Source organism: Onychostoma macrolepis, chromosome 07 (genome assembly GCF_012432095.1).
Source record: "Onychostoma macrolepis isolate SWU-2019 chromosome 07, ASM1243209v1, whole genome shotgun sequence".
Classification (NCBI taxonomy): Eukaryota; Metazoa; Chordata; class Actinopteri; order Cypriniformes; family Cyprinidae; genus Onychostoma; species Onychostoma macrolepis.
Window position 1 is genome coordinate 42,896,348 of NC_081161.1, and position 18,662 is coordinate 42,915,009.

Genomic DNA, 18,662 nt, shown 5'->3' on the forward strand with positions numbered 1-18,662 from the left:
GCTCGGACAGCTGGGCCTCGTGAGGGGGTTTGGGCCGAGCATCTCCGTCCGGTTGACCGATTTGTTTCTCATCACACGCAACTCACGAGAGTGTGAGCAGATTTTGTTACTGACTCCAGTAAACACAGACTGGGCTGAGAGGCTGATGCCAGTCGCTGCTAGATAAAGCACAGGTGGGTGTCGACTCTACAAAAACAAAGCCCAGTGATCAGTTTCAACAAACCCCTTTAGTTAAGACAAGAGTATTTTTGCAAAGAGTTTGTTGCAAACAACTGCAGATCATTTCTGGTTGACTACAAATAGACTAGTCACTTGCATGTGAAAAGAATATCTATCTATCTATCTATCTATCTATCTATCTATCTATCTATCTATCTATCTATCTATCTATCTATCTATTCAGTATATTGTATAATATATATTGTATCATATCTATCTATCTATCTTCATCTATCTATCTATCTATCTATCTATCTATCTAGTATATTGTATAATATATATTGTATCATATCTATCTATCTATCTATCTATCTATCTATCTATCTATCTATCTATCTATCTATCTATCTATCTATCTATCTATCTATCCAGTATATTGTATAATATATATCGTATCATATCTATCTATCTATCTATATCTATCTATCTATCTATCTATCTATTCAGTATATTGTATAATATATATCGTATCATATCTGCCTATCTATCTATCTATCTATCCAGTATATTGTATAAAATATAATGTATATATCTATCTATCATATCTATCTATCTATCTATCTATCTATCTATCGAATATAGTGTATAATAAAATATATTACAGTATATGTCTACATATTGTGTAATATCTATCTATCTATCTATCTATCTATCTATCTATCTATCTATCTATCGAATATAGTGTATAATAAAATATATTACAGTATATGTCTACATATTGTGTAATATCTATCTATCTATCTATCTATCTATCTATCTATCTATCTATCTATCTAGTATATTGTATAATATCTATCTATCCAGTATATTGTATAATATCTATCTATCTATCTATCTATCTATCTATCTATCTATCGAATATAGTGTATAATAAAAATATATTACAGTATATGTCTACATATTGTGTAATATCTATCTATCTATCCAGTATATTGTATAATATCTATCTATCTATCTATCTATCTATCTATCTATTATCTATCTAGTATATTGTATATCTATCTATCTATCTATCTATCTATCATATATAGTGTATAAGAAAAATATATTACAGTTTTTATCATGTAATATCTATCTATCTATCTATCTATCTATCTATCTATCTATTCAGTATATTGTATATCTATCTATCTATCTATCTAGTATATTGTATAATATCTATCTATCTATCTATCTATCTATCTATCTATCTATCTATCTATCTATCTATCTATCTATCTATCTATCTATCCAGTATATTGTATATCTATCTATCTATCTATCTATCTATCTATCTATCTATCTATCTATCTATCTATCTATCTATCTATCTATCTATCATATATAGTGTATAAGAAAAATATATTACAGTTTTTATCATGTAATATCTATCTATCTATCTATCTAGTATATTGTATAATATCTATCTATCTATCTATCTATCTATCTATCTATCTATCTATCTATCTATCTATCTATCTATCTATCTATCTATCTATCTATCTATCTATCTATCTATCTATCTATCTGTCCATCTATCCAGTATATTGTATAATATCTATCTATCTATCTATCTATCTATCTATCTATCTATCTATCTATCTATCTATCTATCTATCTATCTATCATATATAGTAAAGAAAAATATATTAGTTTTTATCATGTAATATCTATCTATCTATCTATCTATCGATCTATCTATCTATCTATCCAGTATATTGTATAATATCTATCTATCGAATATAGTGCATAATAAAAATATATTACATTATATGTCTACATATTGTGTAATATCTATCTATCTATCTATCTATCTATCTATCTGTCTATCTATCTATCTATCTATCTATCTATCTATCTATCTATCTATCTATCTAGTATATTGTATAATATCTATCTATCTATCTATCTATCTATCTATCTATCTATCTATCTATCTATCTATCTATCTATCTATCTATCCATCTATCCATCTATCCAGTATATTGTATAATATCTATCTATCTATCTAGCATATATAGTGTATAAGAAAAATATATTACAGTTTTTATCATGTAATATCTATCTATCTATCTATCTATCTATCTATCTATCTATCTATCTATCTATCTATCTATATTATTCTATAACCTCCCTTACACGGTTCGTTAATGTTGTACAACATGAGGTCCACATCATCTCACCTAATCAAAGGCAGCTCTGAGAGAAGGTAAGCTGTCTGTCATCAGTGGGGCAGTGAGACATGTGTCATTGGATGCTTTGGCTGCCGGTGTTTTAAACCGATCCTGCTAATACCGTGATCATGTGTAGGGCAGCTCTAATGAAAGACGACACTAAAACAGCAGGAGTGACACAGGAGAGCAATCCAGCAGCATTATAGCCTGCGCTTCATTGGATTTTACACAAACACAGATGGACGCCCAGGTGCTCACCTCAGTACATGACGCAACGCTTAAATGAAAACACTTTAAAGTAAAGCTGAATCAAGTGAACGAAGAATACTGCTTTAAATGCAACACAAAATGATGCAATTGCATTTATAACAAGACACACCTTCATCTGTTTCTCTCACACACACAACACAAGTGACTGAGAAACTGACCATTTCCTTTTAAAAAAAAATTATCATGTGTCTAATAAAACAATACTGCCACTTTAAAAAAAAAAAATCTTAAGAGTGAATGTAGCACTTTATTTCTAGAGCTGAAATGTATATATTTTTTTTCTTTTGAAGTTGAAGCTTGACAACTGAAGAAACAGCAAGTGTAAAAATGATTCAGAAAAGGAGAATAAAAGCAGAGGAAAGAGAGACAGAGAGGAGGAAACATCATTAGGTCAGAAGGTCATTCTGATATCACTGGCAGAAAGATTTAGCATATTTTGAATAAATTTTTAACATTCTATTACTGTAAGTTAATGCAGATGTGCAATTTCTTAAACAGTAAAACACCTGAATGTACACTTAAATCTTGTGCTGAACAGAATAAAAGACTTTAACACAGTGCTGCATTCTGGACTCATATATAGTCAAGAGTAGACTATAACATTGTAATTCTTTTGCTGTTCTGTGATGGACAGGTCCTGTGGGCGGGGCTTGTGAGCGGATCAGGGTGATGCTGGAAGTCACAGAGGCAGGCCTTAATGAGTATTAAAGTATTAGGTGAGAATAAGCCGTCAGGATGAGCCCTGCAGGATTCCTAAACAACTCCAGTAACACCTGTTATATCATACAAATCATTTATTCCTGAGCCCCAATAAATCCTGCAAACCAGAAGTGCTGTTATGATCAGGTATCACTACAGAGGTCAAGAGAAGCCAATCATAACATCTATATATCATCACTTTTGTTTATTGATCTTTTTAAGTGGTTGTGAGACAGATTTACACTGCATTTTGATTTTGAAAGAAGTCTCTTCTGCTCACCAAGGCTGCGTTTAATAATCAAAAATACAGAGAAATTGTGAAATATTACTACAATTTAAAATAAAAATTTTCTATCTGAATATCTGTTCAAATATAATTTATTGCTGTGATCAAAGCTGAATTTTCAGCATCATTACTCCAGTCTTCATGTCACACGATCCTTCAGAAATCAGTCTAATATGATGATTTGCTGCTCGAGAAACATTTCTGATTATTATCAATGTTGAAAACAATTGTGCTGCTTCATATGTTTGTGGAAACTGTGACATTTTTTGATGATGATTTTTTTTTTTTTTTTTTTTGATGAATACAAAAGTTTAAAAGAACAGAATTTATTCGAAATAGAAATCTTTTGTAATATTATAAATATCTATACCGTTACTTTAATCAATTGAATGTGTCTTTTATGAATAAAAGTATTTAAAAAAAAAATCTTACTGACCTTTTTAAACTCCTGTTGTTAATATACTCATCCTAAACAAAACAATGACAAAAAGTAATAATACTTAAGACACGTCAGTAAAAATTTGCCTAGAAACCAGAATAGTTCCTCTAATGGAGTAACGAGGAATATTGATGTCCTGTATGAGAGTCTGAACACTGAGACTCTCTCTCTGATTGTGTCAGAGGCCAATCACATTCAGCCAACAAACAAACAAACTGGAGACGCTTCCACTGCCAGCTATTTTCTACGAATGGAGATGCTTAAATTAGCTCCACTGGTTAGCTTTAGTAAGCTGATCTTAAGTGGTGGGGCATTTACTGTCTGAGAGCTGTGTGTTCACTGCAGTTCAACAACAACAGTCACTGGAATATGATTTTCTCACTTTCAGATTCAACACAACTTCAATACAACCAAAAGCATCACATGTCTTCTTGTCCATTGTATATTTTCTTTAATAATCAACAGAGCTTGCTAGAACTTCTTGAACTATAAAATGTGAATAAACACTTGTGAATAAGCGTGAATAAGGTCAGCAGGTGAGTTTGTGACCACATACCGAAATCAAAGACTGAATAAATTCCCAAATCAAACCAACAATAAACTTCACCACCTTACAAGTCCTGAAAATCACATTTACATCTTAACATTAAACTAAATGGGAATTTTTTAATTATTCAGCTTACCTGTTTGTGTTTACATTCTTAGATTTATCTATACCCAATAAATGCAACCGCGCAATAAAATGCCCTAAAAATAATAAATATAATATAATAAAAAAAAGACAAAAATACAAATATAAGAAAGACAAGTCAAATAATAAAATTATAAAATCAAATAATATAATGGCCTAAAATTCTTGAATTTATATTATATTATATTATATTATATTATATTATATTATATTATATTATATTATATTATATTATATTATATTATATACAAATATATATATAGAAATTAAAAATATAAAATGCAATTACTGACCCAGTAGATAAAACAGCTTAATGCCCTAAAATATCTTTTATATAATATATATAATATATAATATAATATAATATAATATAATATATATATATATATAATATATAATATATAATATATGAGTAAAACGACTTAATAAAATGTCCTAAAATTCCTAAATATTATATTATATTATATTATAGTATTTTGTATTAAATTATATAAAAATACAAATAAAGAAATAAAAATATAAAAAGAAAATTAGTTGCCCAGTAGATAAAACAGCTTAATGCCCTAAAATATCTTTAATAATATAATATAATAAATATAAAAAACCCACACACAACACAAGTCACCATGATAGAGAAACAAACGTGTGTGTGTTTGTACTCTTCCTATTTTGCTGATTGGAAAACAGTTTATCTTTCCTCCTCCACTCCACAACGAAACGCGGGGAAGTGGAGCAGCCGTTTATTTAGTGTGTTTTGTGTGGAGGGAGGAGGGGATATGGCAACAGTGTGGCATTGATTTGCAAACGAGTTTGTAATTAGCTGTTTGCAATAGGGTATTAGTGTGTGTGTGTGTGTGTGTGTGTGTGTTTCAGCCCTTAAGCACATTTTTGTGATTGTGTGTCGCTCTTGTCTTGGGTAAATGAGGTGCTCCATGATAAGCAGATAACACTAATTAGTTCTCCACCCATTTACTTGTTAAGTGTGTTTGTGTGGGTTTCTAGGCCGTGGTAATTCTCCATCCCACCCGCAGCTTCTGCCCGCTGGCCACGTTAAGGAGCCCAATTTAAGCCTAATTAATTATGCCAAGTGGGGTTCCATGGCAAAGACTGGAAATAATGTGAAGAGACACTTCATACATGAACTCGGCTTATCCAATCATAAACCATATAAACAAAGACCAGATAATTAATAAGCATATTGTGCATACAATTAGCATTTGATTGATTTTGTAATTTTTTAATCTGTCTGTAGGAACTGCAATCTGTTGGTCTGGTTGGTGTGCAGCAAAAAAGCAATAATAATAATGACAGCTACAGCATTATTCATTTTTTGATAATCCACCTATTACTTTTTATTGATTTCAATTTAATATTTAATTTTTTAAAGGTTTTCCATGTTAACTAAAATTTGGAAAAACATTGGAACATCAAACATTTAAAAGCATTGTTTTAATTTATCATTTAAATTTATTTAAATGTAATATTGTAATATTAAAAAATAATGACAGAAATGGCAGCTATTCCTTTTAACTGATTTAAATAAAATTTAATTAAATGTAATTGTTTTTGAAAAACAATAACAAACTTAATCACCTTAGAACATCTGAATCAATTAAAAACAAGATTTCTTAAAGCCATGTTTTGCTTTTTAATTAATTTTTTTAATTTAATTTTTTAATTTATTAAAAAGTAATATTTTAATGTTATTTAAAAAATAATGACAGAAATAACAGCTACAGCATTATGTATGATAATGCACTTATTATGTTTTGCATATTAAAACAAAATCATTTACTCTCATTTACTCAATATTATCACTTTAGATAATAAAATTGTACTATTATTTTAAAGGTTTTGCATATTTACCAATATTTTTACAAAACAAAAACATGACACTGACACACTGAAACCGACTGAAATAAAAGTAATAACAGTGATTTATAAAAGTGATCATAGAACCTTAATTAATTAAGGTTTTAGAGGGAAAATTAAATTCACAATTTCCAAATCACTCATAATGTTTTACAGATTAAAGGAGAATGAAGACCACAAAATTGTTGGATTACAAGCCAAGTGTTTTACTCTCATTCACTGACTGAAGTATCGATCAATAAGTCAATAAGTGAGACACACACACACACACACACACACACACACAGCCCATCTTCATCTTATGATTCATCCTCTTGTAGAAGCTTGGGAAGTGTTAAGCAGATTTGGAGTCAGTCTGTTCTTGAAGTGTTAAAACAGATTGGACATGTTTGCGTGCTGCGTGTGTGTGTGTGTGCGCGCGCGTGCGTGCATTTTTGTGACAAATGAGGACATAAATTTGTATAATGAAAAGGGTATGACAGGTATTACAAGCAGAGGGTGACTTTTCAGGACATTACCCCATGTCCCCACTTCAAAACGCTTATAAATCACACAGAATGGACTTTATTGAAAATCTGAAATAGCACAAAGTCTCCTGTAAGGGGTAGGTTAGGTGTAGTGTTGGTGTAGGGCAATAGCACATACAGTTTGTACAGTATAAAAACCATTACACCTATGGGATGTCCCCACTTTTCACAAAAACAAATGTGTGTGTGTTAATAGCAGCATCTGAGAGTCAGATTAATAAATTTGATCACTTTAATGTTTTTAATTTTAATTATATAATTTGTCAAATTAAAATGGCTAAAATCAGCTCATATAATAATAATAATAATAAATATTATTATCATCATCATCATCATTATTATTATATTTTTGTTTATTTTTAACTTTTGTGCTGTAAAGGTATTAATATATGCATAAACAATTTTTTGTAAAAAAAAAAAACGACTGATATTTTATATACACACAAATACAGTAATAATTATGATAATAATAATAATAGGACTTTTTGAGTATTCTTATTTAAGTATTATTAATTAGATCATTATTAATGTCCTGCAAGAGTGTATTAGCAGTGATTTATTACAGGTAACAGATGTTAATGGAATAACAAAGGCTTTTGTGCTTCATGACAACAAACTTTCAGAATACACAAATCCCCCCATAATGACAGATCAATGTAGATCTAGACAGATCAGATAAAAGCCTCCAAATCTCGACCTTCACCTGACTGCAACCTTTACTGAGCAGTCCGTATGAAGATTTAACATCAGTTGCCCCGAGAGCACGATTATGAGCCATATGCAGTCTGCAGACGCTGCACAGACACGATCTGTTTCAGCACACAGTGCTTCTTTTAAAGATTCATGAGAAGGTCTGAACAAAAAAAATTTAAAATCCATGCCGATGACCGATGAAGTCAATACTTTCTTCAGAAATGTAACGGTGATTATGAACTTTAAAAAAAAAACCCAGAATGGTCATTCCACAAAACTGGAACTAAAAAAAGTGATTTAAAGCGAATTTTAAATATTTGAATCATTCTATCAAAGAGTGTTAAAAAAAAAAAAAGCATAAATTCTGTCATTATATTAAAAAATGTTAATGTATGTTGACTGGAAAACAAAATGCATATGATAAAAGTATAAAATAAAGGAAATTGTGTCTATATCTATATTTCAGGTCTGTGTCTCCTTAATAATGATTCTGAATGATTGTGTATTAGTTTGTTTGTTTATTTATTAATTATTCGATATGTCTATGTATATTTGATATGATCTGTTTCCTATATAAAATCCTCAATAAAAGTATGATATTATTGTGACATCATTATAACTACATTACATTTAGCAGATGCTTTTATCCAAAGCAACTTACAGATGATGACAAGAGAAGCAATCAAAAATTAGTACCTAGTATATGTATTATTAGTATTATATTACTATTATTAGTAGGTCTTTTTTATAAGGTGCCATTATGTTTTTTTTTTTAATCTTAGGAAGAATAAAAATGCATATATATATAAACTTTAAAAGATATTATTATTATTAATATATATTATTCTCCATGCTATATATATATATACAGCTGATGTCAGATATTTATTTATTAACATTAAGTTACATAAGTTGTGAAACAAAACACACTGATCTGAAGAAAGTGTAATGAAACGTCAAGAACTTTGATTACTAAAAAACTCATGAAAACTGACAGTGAGTCCACAAGACGTGTAATCAGCCTCAGCCCGGCATATTTCCGCAGTAAGGGTATAGTTGCAGGTTTGTTTAACCAATTTGTTGACAGATGCTTATGTTAAACCGGATTAATAGTAAAATTGTCTTGTGCCGGCCTGATTAATGGGCAGGAGATCTGGAGGGGGATATTATTGTAATAAAGTGGCCTAAGGTGCTGTTGGGCATCAGGCGCTCAGAGCTGCTCCAGGGTCACAGAGGAGACGGTGCAACCGCGTCCAGATTAATTAAAGAGGTATTAGTCATTCGGGATTGTGGTGGATTCTGAAGCGATTTAGGCAACATGCATCTCGAAACGTCTCCTCAGACCGGCATGTGATCGTGATTTCCATGGCCTAAGCGCCTCGCTCCGATCAAATCCCAATTAAAGGCAGTATGACAACACCCCAGGCCTCTGGTCCATTTACCTTCTGACTGCATGAGCCTGTTTATCACATACAGCGCCCGAGCGAAACAGAAGAAGGATTCACTGAGAAGGCTACAAATGCTTAGAGCATCTTTCTGTCCAATAAGGGAAAATGCAGCCAAAAAAATCAAAAATAAATCTGAAAATAAAAGTGTGAAAACTTTTGGACATTTTTCTCAATTCCAGTTTTGGCACAGTTCAGCATTTTGTCTGTGCAAAATAATGTTTTTATAATTATTTTGATTTTTAAATTTAAAGTTTTTACTCATTTTCACCAACAAGGCAGTAGGTTTTATGGGTTACAAATATTTGTTATTTGTAATGCAAATTAGTTTATGTATTTATTTATTATTATTAATTATTTTAAAATATTTTAATAGAAATTGTTATATTCTTATTTAACATGCAAGTGACTAGTCGGTTATTTACCAGAAATGATCTGCAACTCGTTTGATAGATTTAATAATTAAATGCTAAATTATTATAAATGCAACTTATTTTTAAGAAAAAAAAAATGCATGCATCATGTACGTGCACAATTTGTAAATTACAAAAAAATCACTTGCATGTTCATCAATGCCATTATATCTTTATACCAGCAAATATTTTAACATAAGACATGAGTTTAATTTTTCAAACTTTCAAGAAATCAGACGTGAATAGTGCATGCAAAAATGCATCCTACATGATAATTTGATATCTAAAATAAGAACAGTAAGGTGTATTTATATCAGCTTGAATAGTTCTGTTAACCCCATAACGAAGACATTTCATTACCTTTAATGTAGGCTACTTAAAGGTTTCAGTAGTGGGTTTTCACAGCAACGACATAGAAGAACCATTTCCTCAAAGAAGCAAACAGTTCTTTAAAAGAACCACTTTTTCGAAATATTAGGAATCTTTAATAATCTAAAAAAGATCCTTCTTCCACTATATAGAACCTTCTGTGGAATGGAAAAGTTCCATGGATGTTCATGGAAACATCAACACCAAACAAGATAGCCTACACTGTAAAAAGTGATAAGTTGACTTAACTTAAAAAATTGAGGAAACCCGTTGCCTTAAAATGATTAAGTACATAATAATAATAAAAAAAAGTTAAGTGAACTTGACAATTCAATTAACTTATTTTTTTAAATGATCATTTACTTAACCGGGTTTCCTAAATTTTTTTAAGTTAAGTAAACTTATCACTTTTTACAGTGTACCTTCATTTTTAACAGAGTAGTTAAAATTGTGCTAATAATCTCTCAATCTCACATCGCTGAGCACTGCATCTCATTCACAGGTAGAACAGGTATCATGTGCTATATAAACCAGAACGCTTTTCACTGACTGCATCAGGTTCCATTCATCCAGCAGAATGAAATAAGTCTCTGACAGTTAATGTGCTCCTCAGTTCAGGACTGGCTGAACTGTTCAGAGAAAAGTGTGAAAATCTACATCAGTTTGATCAAAATTCAATCAAAAAAAAAAAATAATAATAATTTTAAAAAAAGGAATTTTTCTCAATTCCATTTTTGGCACAGTTCAGCATTTTGTCTGTGCAAAATAATATTTTTTATAATTGTTTTGATTTTTAAATTAAGTTTTCTACTCATTTTCACCAACAAGGCATAGGTTTTATGGGTTACAAAGATAGACAATATTAATAATAATTTTTATAAAGAATATTTATAAATATTTTTTAATTACTACAAATATTGTTAAATATTTGTTCTTTGTAATTAACATTTTATTATAGTTTATTTATTATTATTATTAATTATTTTAAAATATTTAAATAGAAATTGCCATATTCTTATTTCACCTACTAGTAAGAAGCAAGTGACTAGTCAGTCATCAACCAGAAATAATCTGCAACTCGTTTGATAGATGTAATAATTAAATGCTAAATTATTCTAAATGCAAAAAAAAAAAAAACATGCATCATGGTTCATGCATTCATAGTGCTATATGAATGATCATGTGCTATATAGACCAGAACGGTTTTCACTGGCTGCATCAGGTTTCCATTCATCCAGCAGAAAGAAATAAGTCTGTGACAGTTAATGTGCTCCTCAGTTAGTCAAACAACCCGATCATCCCGTCAGTCCCTCCGCGAACAGCACCCCCGCCGAGCGGCTAATGACCGAGGCGCATAATCCTCCTCAAAACAAGCGCAAAGATGCTAATTCTATCTCTCTATAAATAGGCTTGACTTCTGCCGCTCCTCCTTTACTAGAACTGGAAGACACCGCCGTTCCGCGATCCCCCCCAGATCCTACCGGGAAATCGGTCGCTTTAGAGGGGCATTATATAACAGGTGTATCCTGGAGTGATTGGAAAGCTAAACTTGCGCGCAATGGTGATATAAACAGACGCGCCAACGCAACCCTAAAACCTAGCCATGTTTCCTCTGCCGCTGTTCACACCTGAGCAGGTGGCTCGAGTCTGCGAGAATCTGGAGGAGACTGGAGACATGGAGCGCTTGGGTCGCTTCCTCTGGTCGCTGCCCGCCGCGGTGCCCGGTTCCGCCGGAGAGCTGCTCAACCGGCAGGAGTCGGTGATGCGCGCCCGGGCGCTGGTCGCCTTCCACGGCGGGAACTTCGAGGCTCTCTATCAGATCCTGCAGAGCCACCGCTTCACTCGGGAGTCTCACGCCAAGCTGCAGGACCTGTGGCTGGACGCGCACTATCGCGAGGCGGAGCGCCTGAGGGGGAGGCCGCTGGGTCCCGTGGAGAAGTACCGAATCCGGAAGAAGTTCCCCCTTCCTCGGACCATCTGGGACGGAGAGCAGAAGACGCACTGCTTTAAGGTGAGACACACGGGAAACGCGCAAAACTTCATTGTGCACTCTCAGGAAAATCTGTGTTGGGGAGTAACTAAGAAAAACAACCCGACTTGGGTTACTTGGCAACCCAGCGCTGGGTAAATATTGCACAGAACACATGCTGGGTTATTTTGACCCAGCTGGTTGGGTTAATGTTTTTACCCAACATGCTGGGTTGTTTTATTTAAGTCAACTATTGTTTAAAAATGATTATATTGCTAGCTTAAAATGGGCTGGAGAGAAGGCGCATTGCTTTAAGGTGAGACACATGCAAAACATTCTCAGGAAAATCCATGTTAGGGAGTAACTAAAAAATGAAGTCAGTAGCTACAGTACTGTTAAAAGTTTTAGGCACTTGTGCAAAAATGCTGTAAAATGAGGATGCTGTCATGATAATGTCATAAATAGATTTTCTTTATTAATTAACTTCTAGTAACTAAATTAAATCAACATTTGGTGTGAGCATCCTTTTGCCCTCGGTGCACTTCTTGAAGCGTCTTGGAGACACAGTTCTTCTGGATTGAGTCTCAGTTTGTTCTGTTTCTTCATATCATTCCAGACAGACTGATGATGATCAGATCAGATCTCTGTGTGGAGCAAACAAAGATCTCACTGGATTACTACAATTAATGGCAAAATGAATGTTTGGAAATGTAAACTGATATTTCCTACTGACACACTACAGCAAAAGATAGAAATATCTGACTTAAAACCATGTTTTACTGCTGAAAATACTAAAGTTCTAATCATTTTGGCCACCGCAGTATGTACCTTTAAAGTAGCCTACTAATATGCACCCTTACGGGTAAATAAGGTAGGCTACAAAAGTTTTATTTTCAGAATGACTTTATATAAATTATATAATATTTGTAATATAGTGAATTTAATGTAAATATTATGAAAAATATTACAAAATCAATATCTGTTGATCAACTAGAACACCACACACACACTATATATATATATATATACACTAAAAAATGTAATAATTTTCAGTCAGAAATTACTAAATTTCACAAATGATTAGAAAGAAACGGCAAGTAACACTGAATTAAACATGACATTTTTAAGCAAAAACACTGAAAATTTATTTATTTTTGTTAAACGAGCTACAATCGTCTTTATTTACAACTTTGAAAAACAATTACAGTGTAACTTAAAGTCTAACAAAGTCTAAATGACAGAAGCATGCTGAAAGTGCAATACTTCAAAACAAAGTGTACATGAATCAGGCTTTGCATCTGATTGTTTGTGCACTAAAATGTTTCGTCATCTAAAAACAAAAGTGCTTCTTGTTGTAAAATCTACTTCTCCTGGCTCAATTCCAGGCAAAAATATAATTGAATGTGACTGAATCAACCTGACTATATTAGGCAATGACAAACAAAGTCATTTGGAAGTAGAAATAGCTCTACATTTAAACAGTCGCAGTGCAAACAAATGAGGAATTAATTGCGCTTCATTCTCCACGCCACAATGCAAACACTGCATTATTCTTCAGCAGCTATGAGAGCATGCCGAGCTCCTGCAGGCAGAGACTCTCCCGGCGCATTGAGACGCCGCCGGCGCTTCTTAAGCCTCTTGAGCCGAGGAGGACCACCTGTGGCAGTTAAGCTCTCATTCCCCATGATGACTTTCTACCTTTTCACCCTGCTCCAGACGCGAGTGGCCAGATTAACTCACAGCTAAACTGCTTTGCAAAGCCCTCATAACGATTCTCTGAGTCCGTGATTGTTTTTGCAGACAGGCCGAATGTGAATTGAAACAGAAAGTGGATTATAAAGTGGTCTGCGTGCCGGTTCACTTCACAAAGGTGGAAATGCAGGAAATGAAGCGTAATCACTGCAGCAGACGGTAAACGAGATAAGACGTATATGATCACTAGCGCCTTAACACACAAACCGGGATTGACTTCAGAAGGCCTGATCCCAGAACAGTGCTTTAAGCCTAATAACAACTTCTGCCCTTCTTAGCTTGGATTTCCAAGGACATCATGATGAAATATCGACTATTGCACGACTACGAGTGTATACTGTGAAGCTAATTGCAACAAATCAACACTGTAAACAGTGCATATGAAGGAAAGCTGATTCTTGACTTGAACAAAACTGGTTCATTTAGAATAGATGTTACTGGCATTTTTTTTTTGTTTTTTTTGTCAGTGTAATGAGACTGATCCTCTTTAGCACCCAGATAACAATGTTTCTCCAGGTTATAGTGATCTATAAATACATCCTACCCTGCAGACTGATTATTTTAAATGTGCTTTAATGAGATTTAATGCTGTTATCCATCTCGAGCTTTTTAAAAGACATTAAGCATTTCTGAAAATGTGCACAAAGATCTGAGGATTTATGCAAAAAACGAGGAACATTCTTGGAAAATTAAAGAAATTAGTTAAAAAAAAAAGGATGAATTTGTGATTCACTCTACTCTAGCATTTCAATGTTTGGAGTCGGTAAATAAAAAAAAACACTTATTCAGCAGGGATGCATTAAATTGATCAAAAGTGATAATAAAGACTTTTATAATGTTTTAAAAATATTTATATTTTAAATCAGTTCTGTTCTTTTGAACTTTTTATTCAACCCCCCTAAAAAGTATTACAATTTCCACAAAAATATGAAGCAGTACAACCATTTTCAACATTGATAATAATACTTTCTTGAGCAGCCAATCAGCATATTATAATGATTTCTGAAGGATCATGTGACACTAAAGACTGGAGTAATGATGCTGAAAATTCAGCTTTGATCACAGAAATAAATTACATTTTAAAATATATTCAAATAGAAAACAGTTATTTTAAATTTTAATAATATTTCACTGTTGTACTGTATATCTGATCAAATAAATGTAGCCTTGGTGAGCAGAAAAGACTTCTTTAAAAATATTCAAAATCTTACCAACTCCAACAAATTATTATTATTACTCTTACCAACAAATTTTTGAACGCTACTGTAACTTTGAAGTCAATGTGATTTTTTGGACTCTGGGTTTTGTGTTTTCAGGAGCGAACCGTAGCCTCCTGAGGGAATGGTACCTGCAGGATCCCTATCCAAACCCCTCCAGAAAGCGTCATCTGGCTCAGGCCACGGGACTCACACCCACTCAGGTGGGCAACTGGTTCAAAAACAGAAGACAGCGGGACAGAGCGGCGTCTGCTAAAAACAGGTACACAAACGAAACCAACATGCTCTATTACAGCTACACTGTAAAAATGAATGGCTGAGAAACAAAAAACAAGACAACATGATGATTAGTTAGCCAATTTGTATTTTATTGCTCATTTGGTGTTGTTAATGTTAACCGAAACTATTAAAATCATTTTCATTATTTGAAATATAGCTTGAATAAAATAAAAACGAGAAATGTTGCCTCAACAACTAACTGCAATTAGTTTAAGTACAAAAATTACACTACAACTGAAATTAAAGCTATATTAGAAATATAAAAACCCAAATCTAATAAAAATTACAAAAGCATTATAAAATACTAAAATACTTGAAAACTTATATTTTTAGTATTATATATATATATATATATATATATATATATAACTTTAATAAATACTACAATATATTAAATATACTAAAGACACTAATAACGTAAATGACTTTCTGTAAAACAAAAGAAGAAATTCTGATCTTCTGATCCATACTTGTAAAAAAATAACCGTATTTTATTCTAAAAGTATATGTATTGCATTGCTAAATATAATATATTTTCACCTTATTTTCATAAAAAGCAGTTTAATATTATACTGTATAAGTATGTATATTGCTTTTATGTATATATTTTCTCAATTATAAGGTAATATTTTACAGTAATTTATATATCGTTATTCATTTCATTATTTATATAGCGCTTTTTACAATGCAGATTGTGTCAAAGCAGCTTTACAGTATTAAACCGGGAAATACGTTCTCTTCTGGCCAGACGAAACCAGCAGTTTAATTCTAGGTTGAAAATAGAAAACAGTTATTTTACATTTTAAAATATCTATTGTTATCTAAAATATAATGCATAAAAATTCAAATACAAATAAAATACAGTAACTGTAAGATAAGTTCAACAATCAACAGTTTTCTACCATAAAACTTTTTGCATTATTTTCCATTAAATTGCACATTTTTAAAGTGTAACGGTTGCAAGATAAAAGGTTTTTTTATTTTACTGTTTTACTGTAAAAGTTGCTTTGTTAAATATTCTAAACATTTTCTCAATTGTTAAGTAATAAAAGTGTAAAACTGTTCTTTGTTAATTCATGTTTGCTCAGGTCCATTAATTAATATTAGGACAAAAGCACCATAAAAGTATGCATATGACTATATTCGCATATGAGTTACAAGTTAAATTTGGGTGCGTTTCTGACACCAAATATTGTATAGCTTCAGAAGGGTTAATAAAGTGCTCAAGTTACATGGACTTCCCTTATGGTCCTTTCACACTCTTAAAAATAACGGTTCTTTTTTGGCATCAATGGTTCCATGAAGGTTCTTCATAGTGGAATTTTCATTATTGTATATTATTGATTTGCATCTCAAGAGTAAATATTCATCTACCTCTCTTTTTTTCCCCAGGATGCAGCAAGATTCCTCCCTCCTTCCCTCTGGAAGCTCTCCAGAATGTTCCTCGGAGCACAACGCGCACCTCCAGGGCTCCTCACCGTGTCGTCCCCGGAGCCCAGGGGAGAACAGCGACTGCAGCTCGGGCACGGGGCCGCGGGGGACCGGGGCCTCCACGCCGGACATATCCGTCAGCAGCGACAGCGACTTTGAGTCGTGAAGAACGCCTGCGCCGGAAACACATGAGAGTCTGAAGCATCTGGACTGCTGCTTATACATGCACTTAAAGGAAAGACTGAGAAATCAGCTCGATTTGCTGTTAAGAAATCTGACTAAAAAGGACAAAGTTCTCAGTTACTCCCTTTTTCGTGTTTGGTCCGTCCCTGACCAAAGAGGAGCTACAATTTTAAGACTGGACCTCTCAAAAGGCACGTGCCAAATCAATCTCTTCAGGTTCATTGGCTTTTTCAATCATTCTAATACTCAGGTGGCACAAAATATGAGGCATATCACGCAGAAGGACATATATTATGCAAATTTTGTATTGAAAGTCTAGTCTAGATCGTCCAGCCAGGCCTTTCATAGCACTACAAACGTGAAACGGTTTGATATGCTTGTCCAAAAAAAGAAACACGCTGAAAACAGAAGGTAGAAGTAACTTGCTGCTGTATGTTTTCATAAGAATATAGTGTAGGTTGTGTCAGTTGCTTGTGCATTTTGTTGTTAAATGAAGATTTAGGTCCATTGAACTGTGAATATAATCATGTAGTCTGGATGAACGTAGATTAACTCGCATGTAATGGAATATTAATGCTGCTTACCTTGAAATATGCTGTGAATTTCTGAATTCATAAACAACGACGGAACAGGTTTCTATATTAACATCTCACAGATGACACATCATTTCAGTGAACAGAGTCACTCAGCTTTTTATGTGCCTACACTTTGAGGACGACATCAAACTATGATCGTCCGTCATTAATAATTTCCACACCCATACTCACCGAAGTCACATGAAGAACGGGACTGTCTTGTTTTCATTTGTCTGTTGTTTGCAATTTTGAAATAAATGAAATTATTTTTGAAGCTAAGAGACTCAAAGTGTGAATTGTAGATGCTAAACAGCTGGTAAGACGAAGGCTGTTGTACACTTGTAACAAGTGTACAAGTAGCTTATAACCATCAACTAAATGACCCGTTCAAATAATACAGCTTTACAAAACCTAAATCACCATTTGAAGGAATAAATTAAAATATTATCAGAATTTACTTACGGTCATGACTTTCTGTAAAACACAAAAGAAGAAATTCTGATCTTCTGATCCATACATGTATTTTATTCTAAAAGTATATGTATTGCATTGCTAAATATAATATATTTTCACCTTATTTTCATAAAAAGCAGTTTAATATTTTATGTATATATTTTATGTTTTATACTTTTATGTATATATTTTCTCAATTATAAGGTAATATTTTACAGTAATTTACATATCGTTATTCATTTCATTATTTATATAGTGCTTTTTTACAATGCAGATTGTGTCAAAGCAGCTTTACAGTATTAAACCGGGAAATAGTGAGTCGAGAAAGTGTGCCGTTCTCTTCTGGCCAGACGAAACCAGCAGTTTAATTCTAGGTTGAAAATAGAAAACAGTTATTTTAAATTATAATAATATTTCACAATACTCCTGTTTTTAACCATATATTTTTTTAAATATCTATTGTTTTCTAAAATATAATGCATAAAAATTCATATACAAATAAAATACAGTTACTGTAAAATAATTTCAACAATCAACAGTTTTCTACTATACAACTTTTTGCATTATTTTCCATTAAATTGCACATTTTTAAAGTGTAACTCTGCAAGATAAAAGGTTTTTCTTTTGGGATCTAATTTTTTTATTTTACCGTTTTACCGTAAAAGTTGCTTTGTTAAATATTCTAAACATTTTCTCAATTATAAGGTCATTTTAAATGACATGTATT

General features: G+C 32.4%; 1 protein-coding gene across 1 annotated transcript; it reads left to right on the forward strand.

The window, feature by feature from the left end:
• The first annotated feature begins 11,408 nt into the window (after positions 1–11,408).
• On the forward strand, positions 11,409–17,741 carry six7 (SIX homeobox 7). Its single transcript, XM_058783324.1, has 3 exons — positions 11,409–12,117; positions 15,122–15,276; positions 16,686–17,741. Exons 1-3 carry the CDS (start codon positions 11,680–11,682, stop codon positions 16,888–16,890), a joined length of 798 nt encoding a protein of 265 aa, XP_058639307.1. The 5' UTR covers positions 11,409–11,679; the 3' UTR covers positions 16,891–17,741.
• Positions 17,742–18,662: the final 921 nt, after the last annotated feature.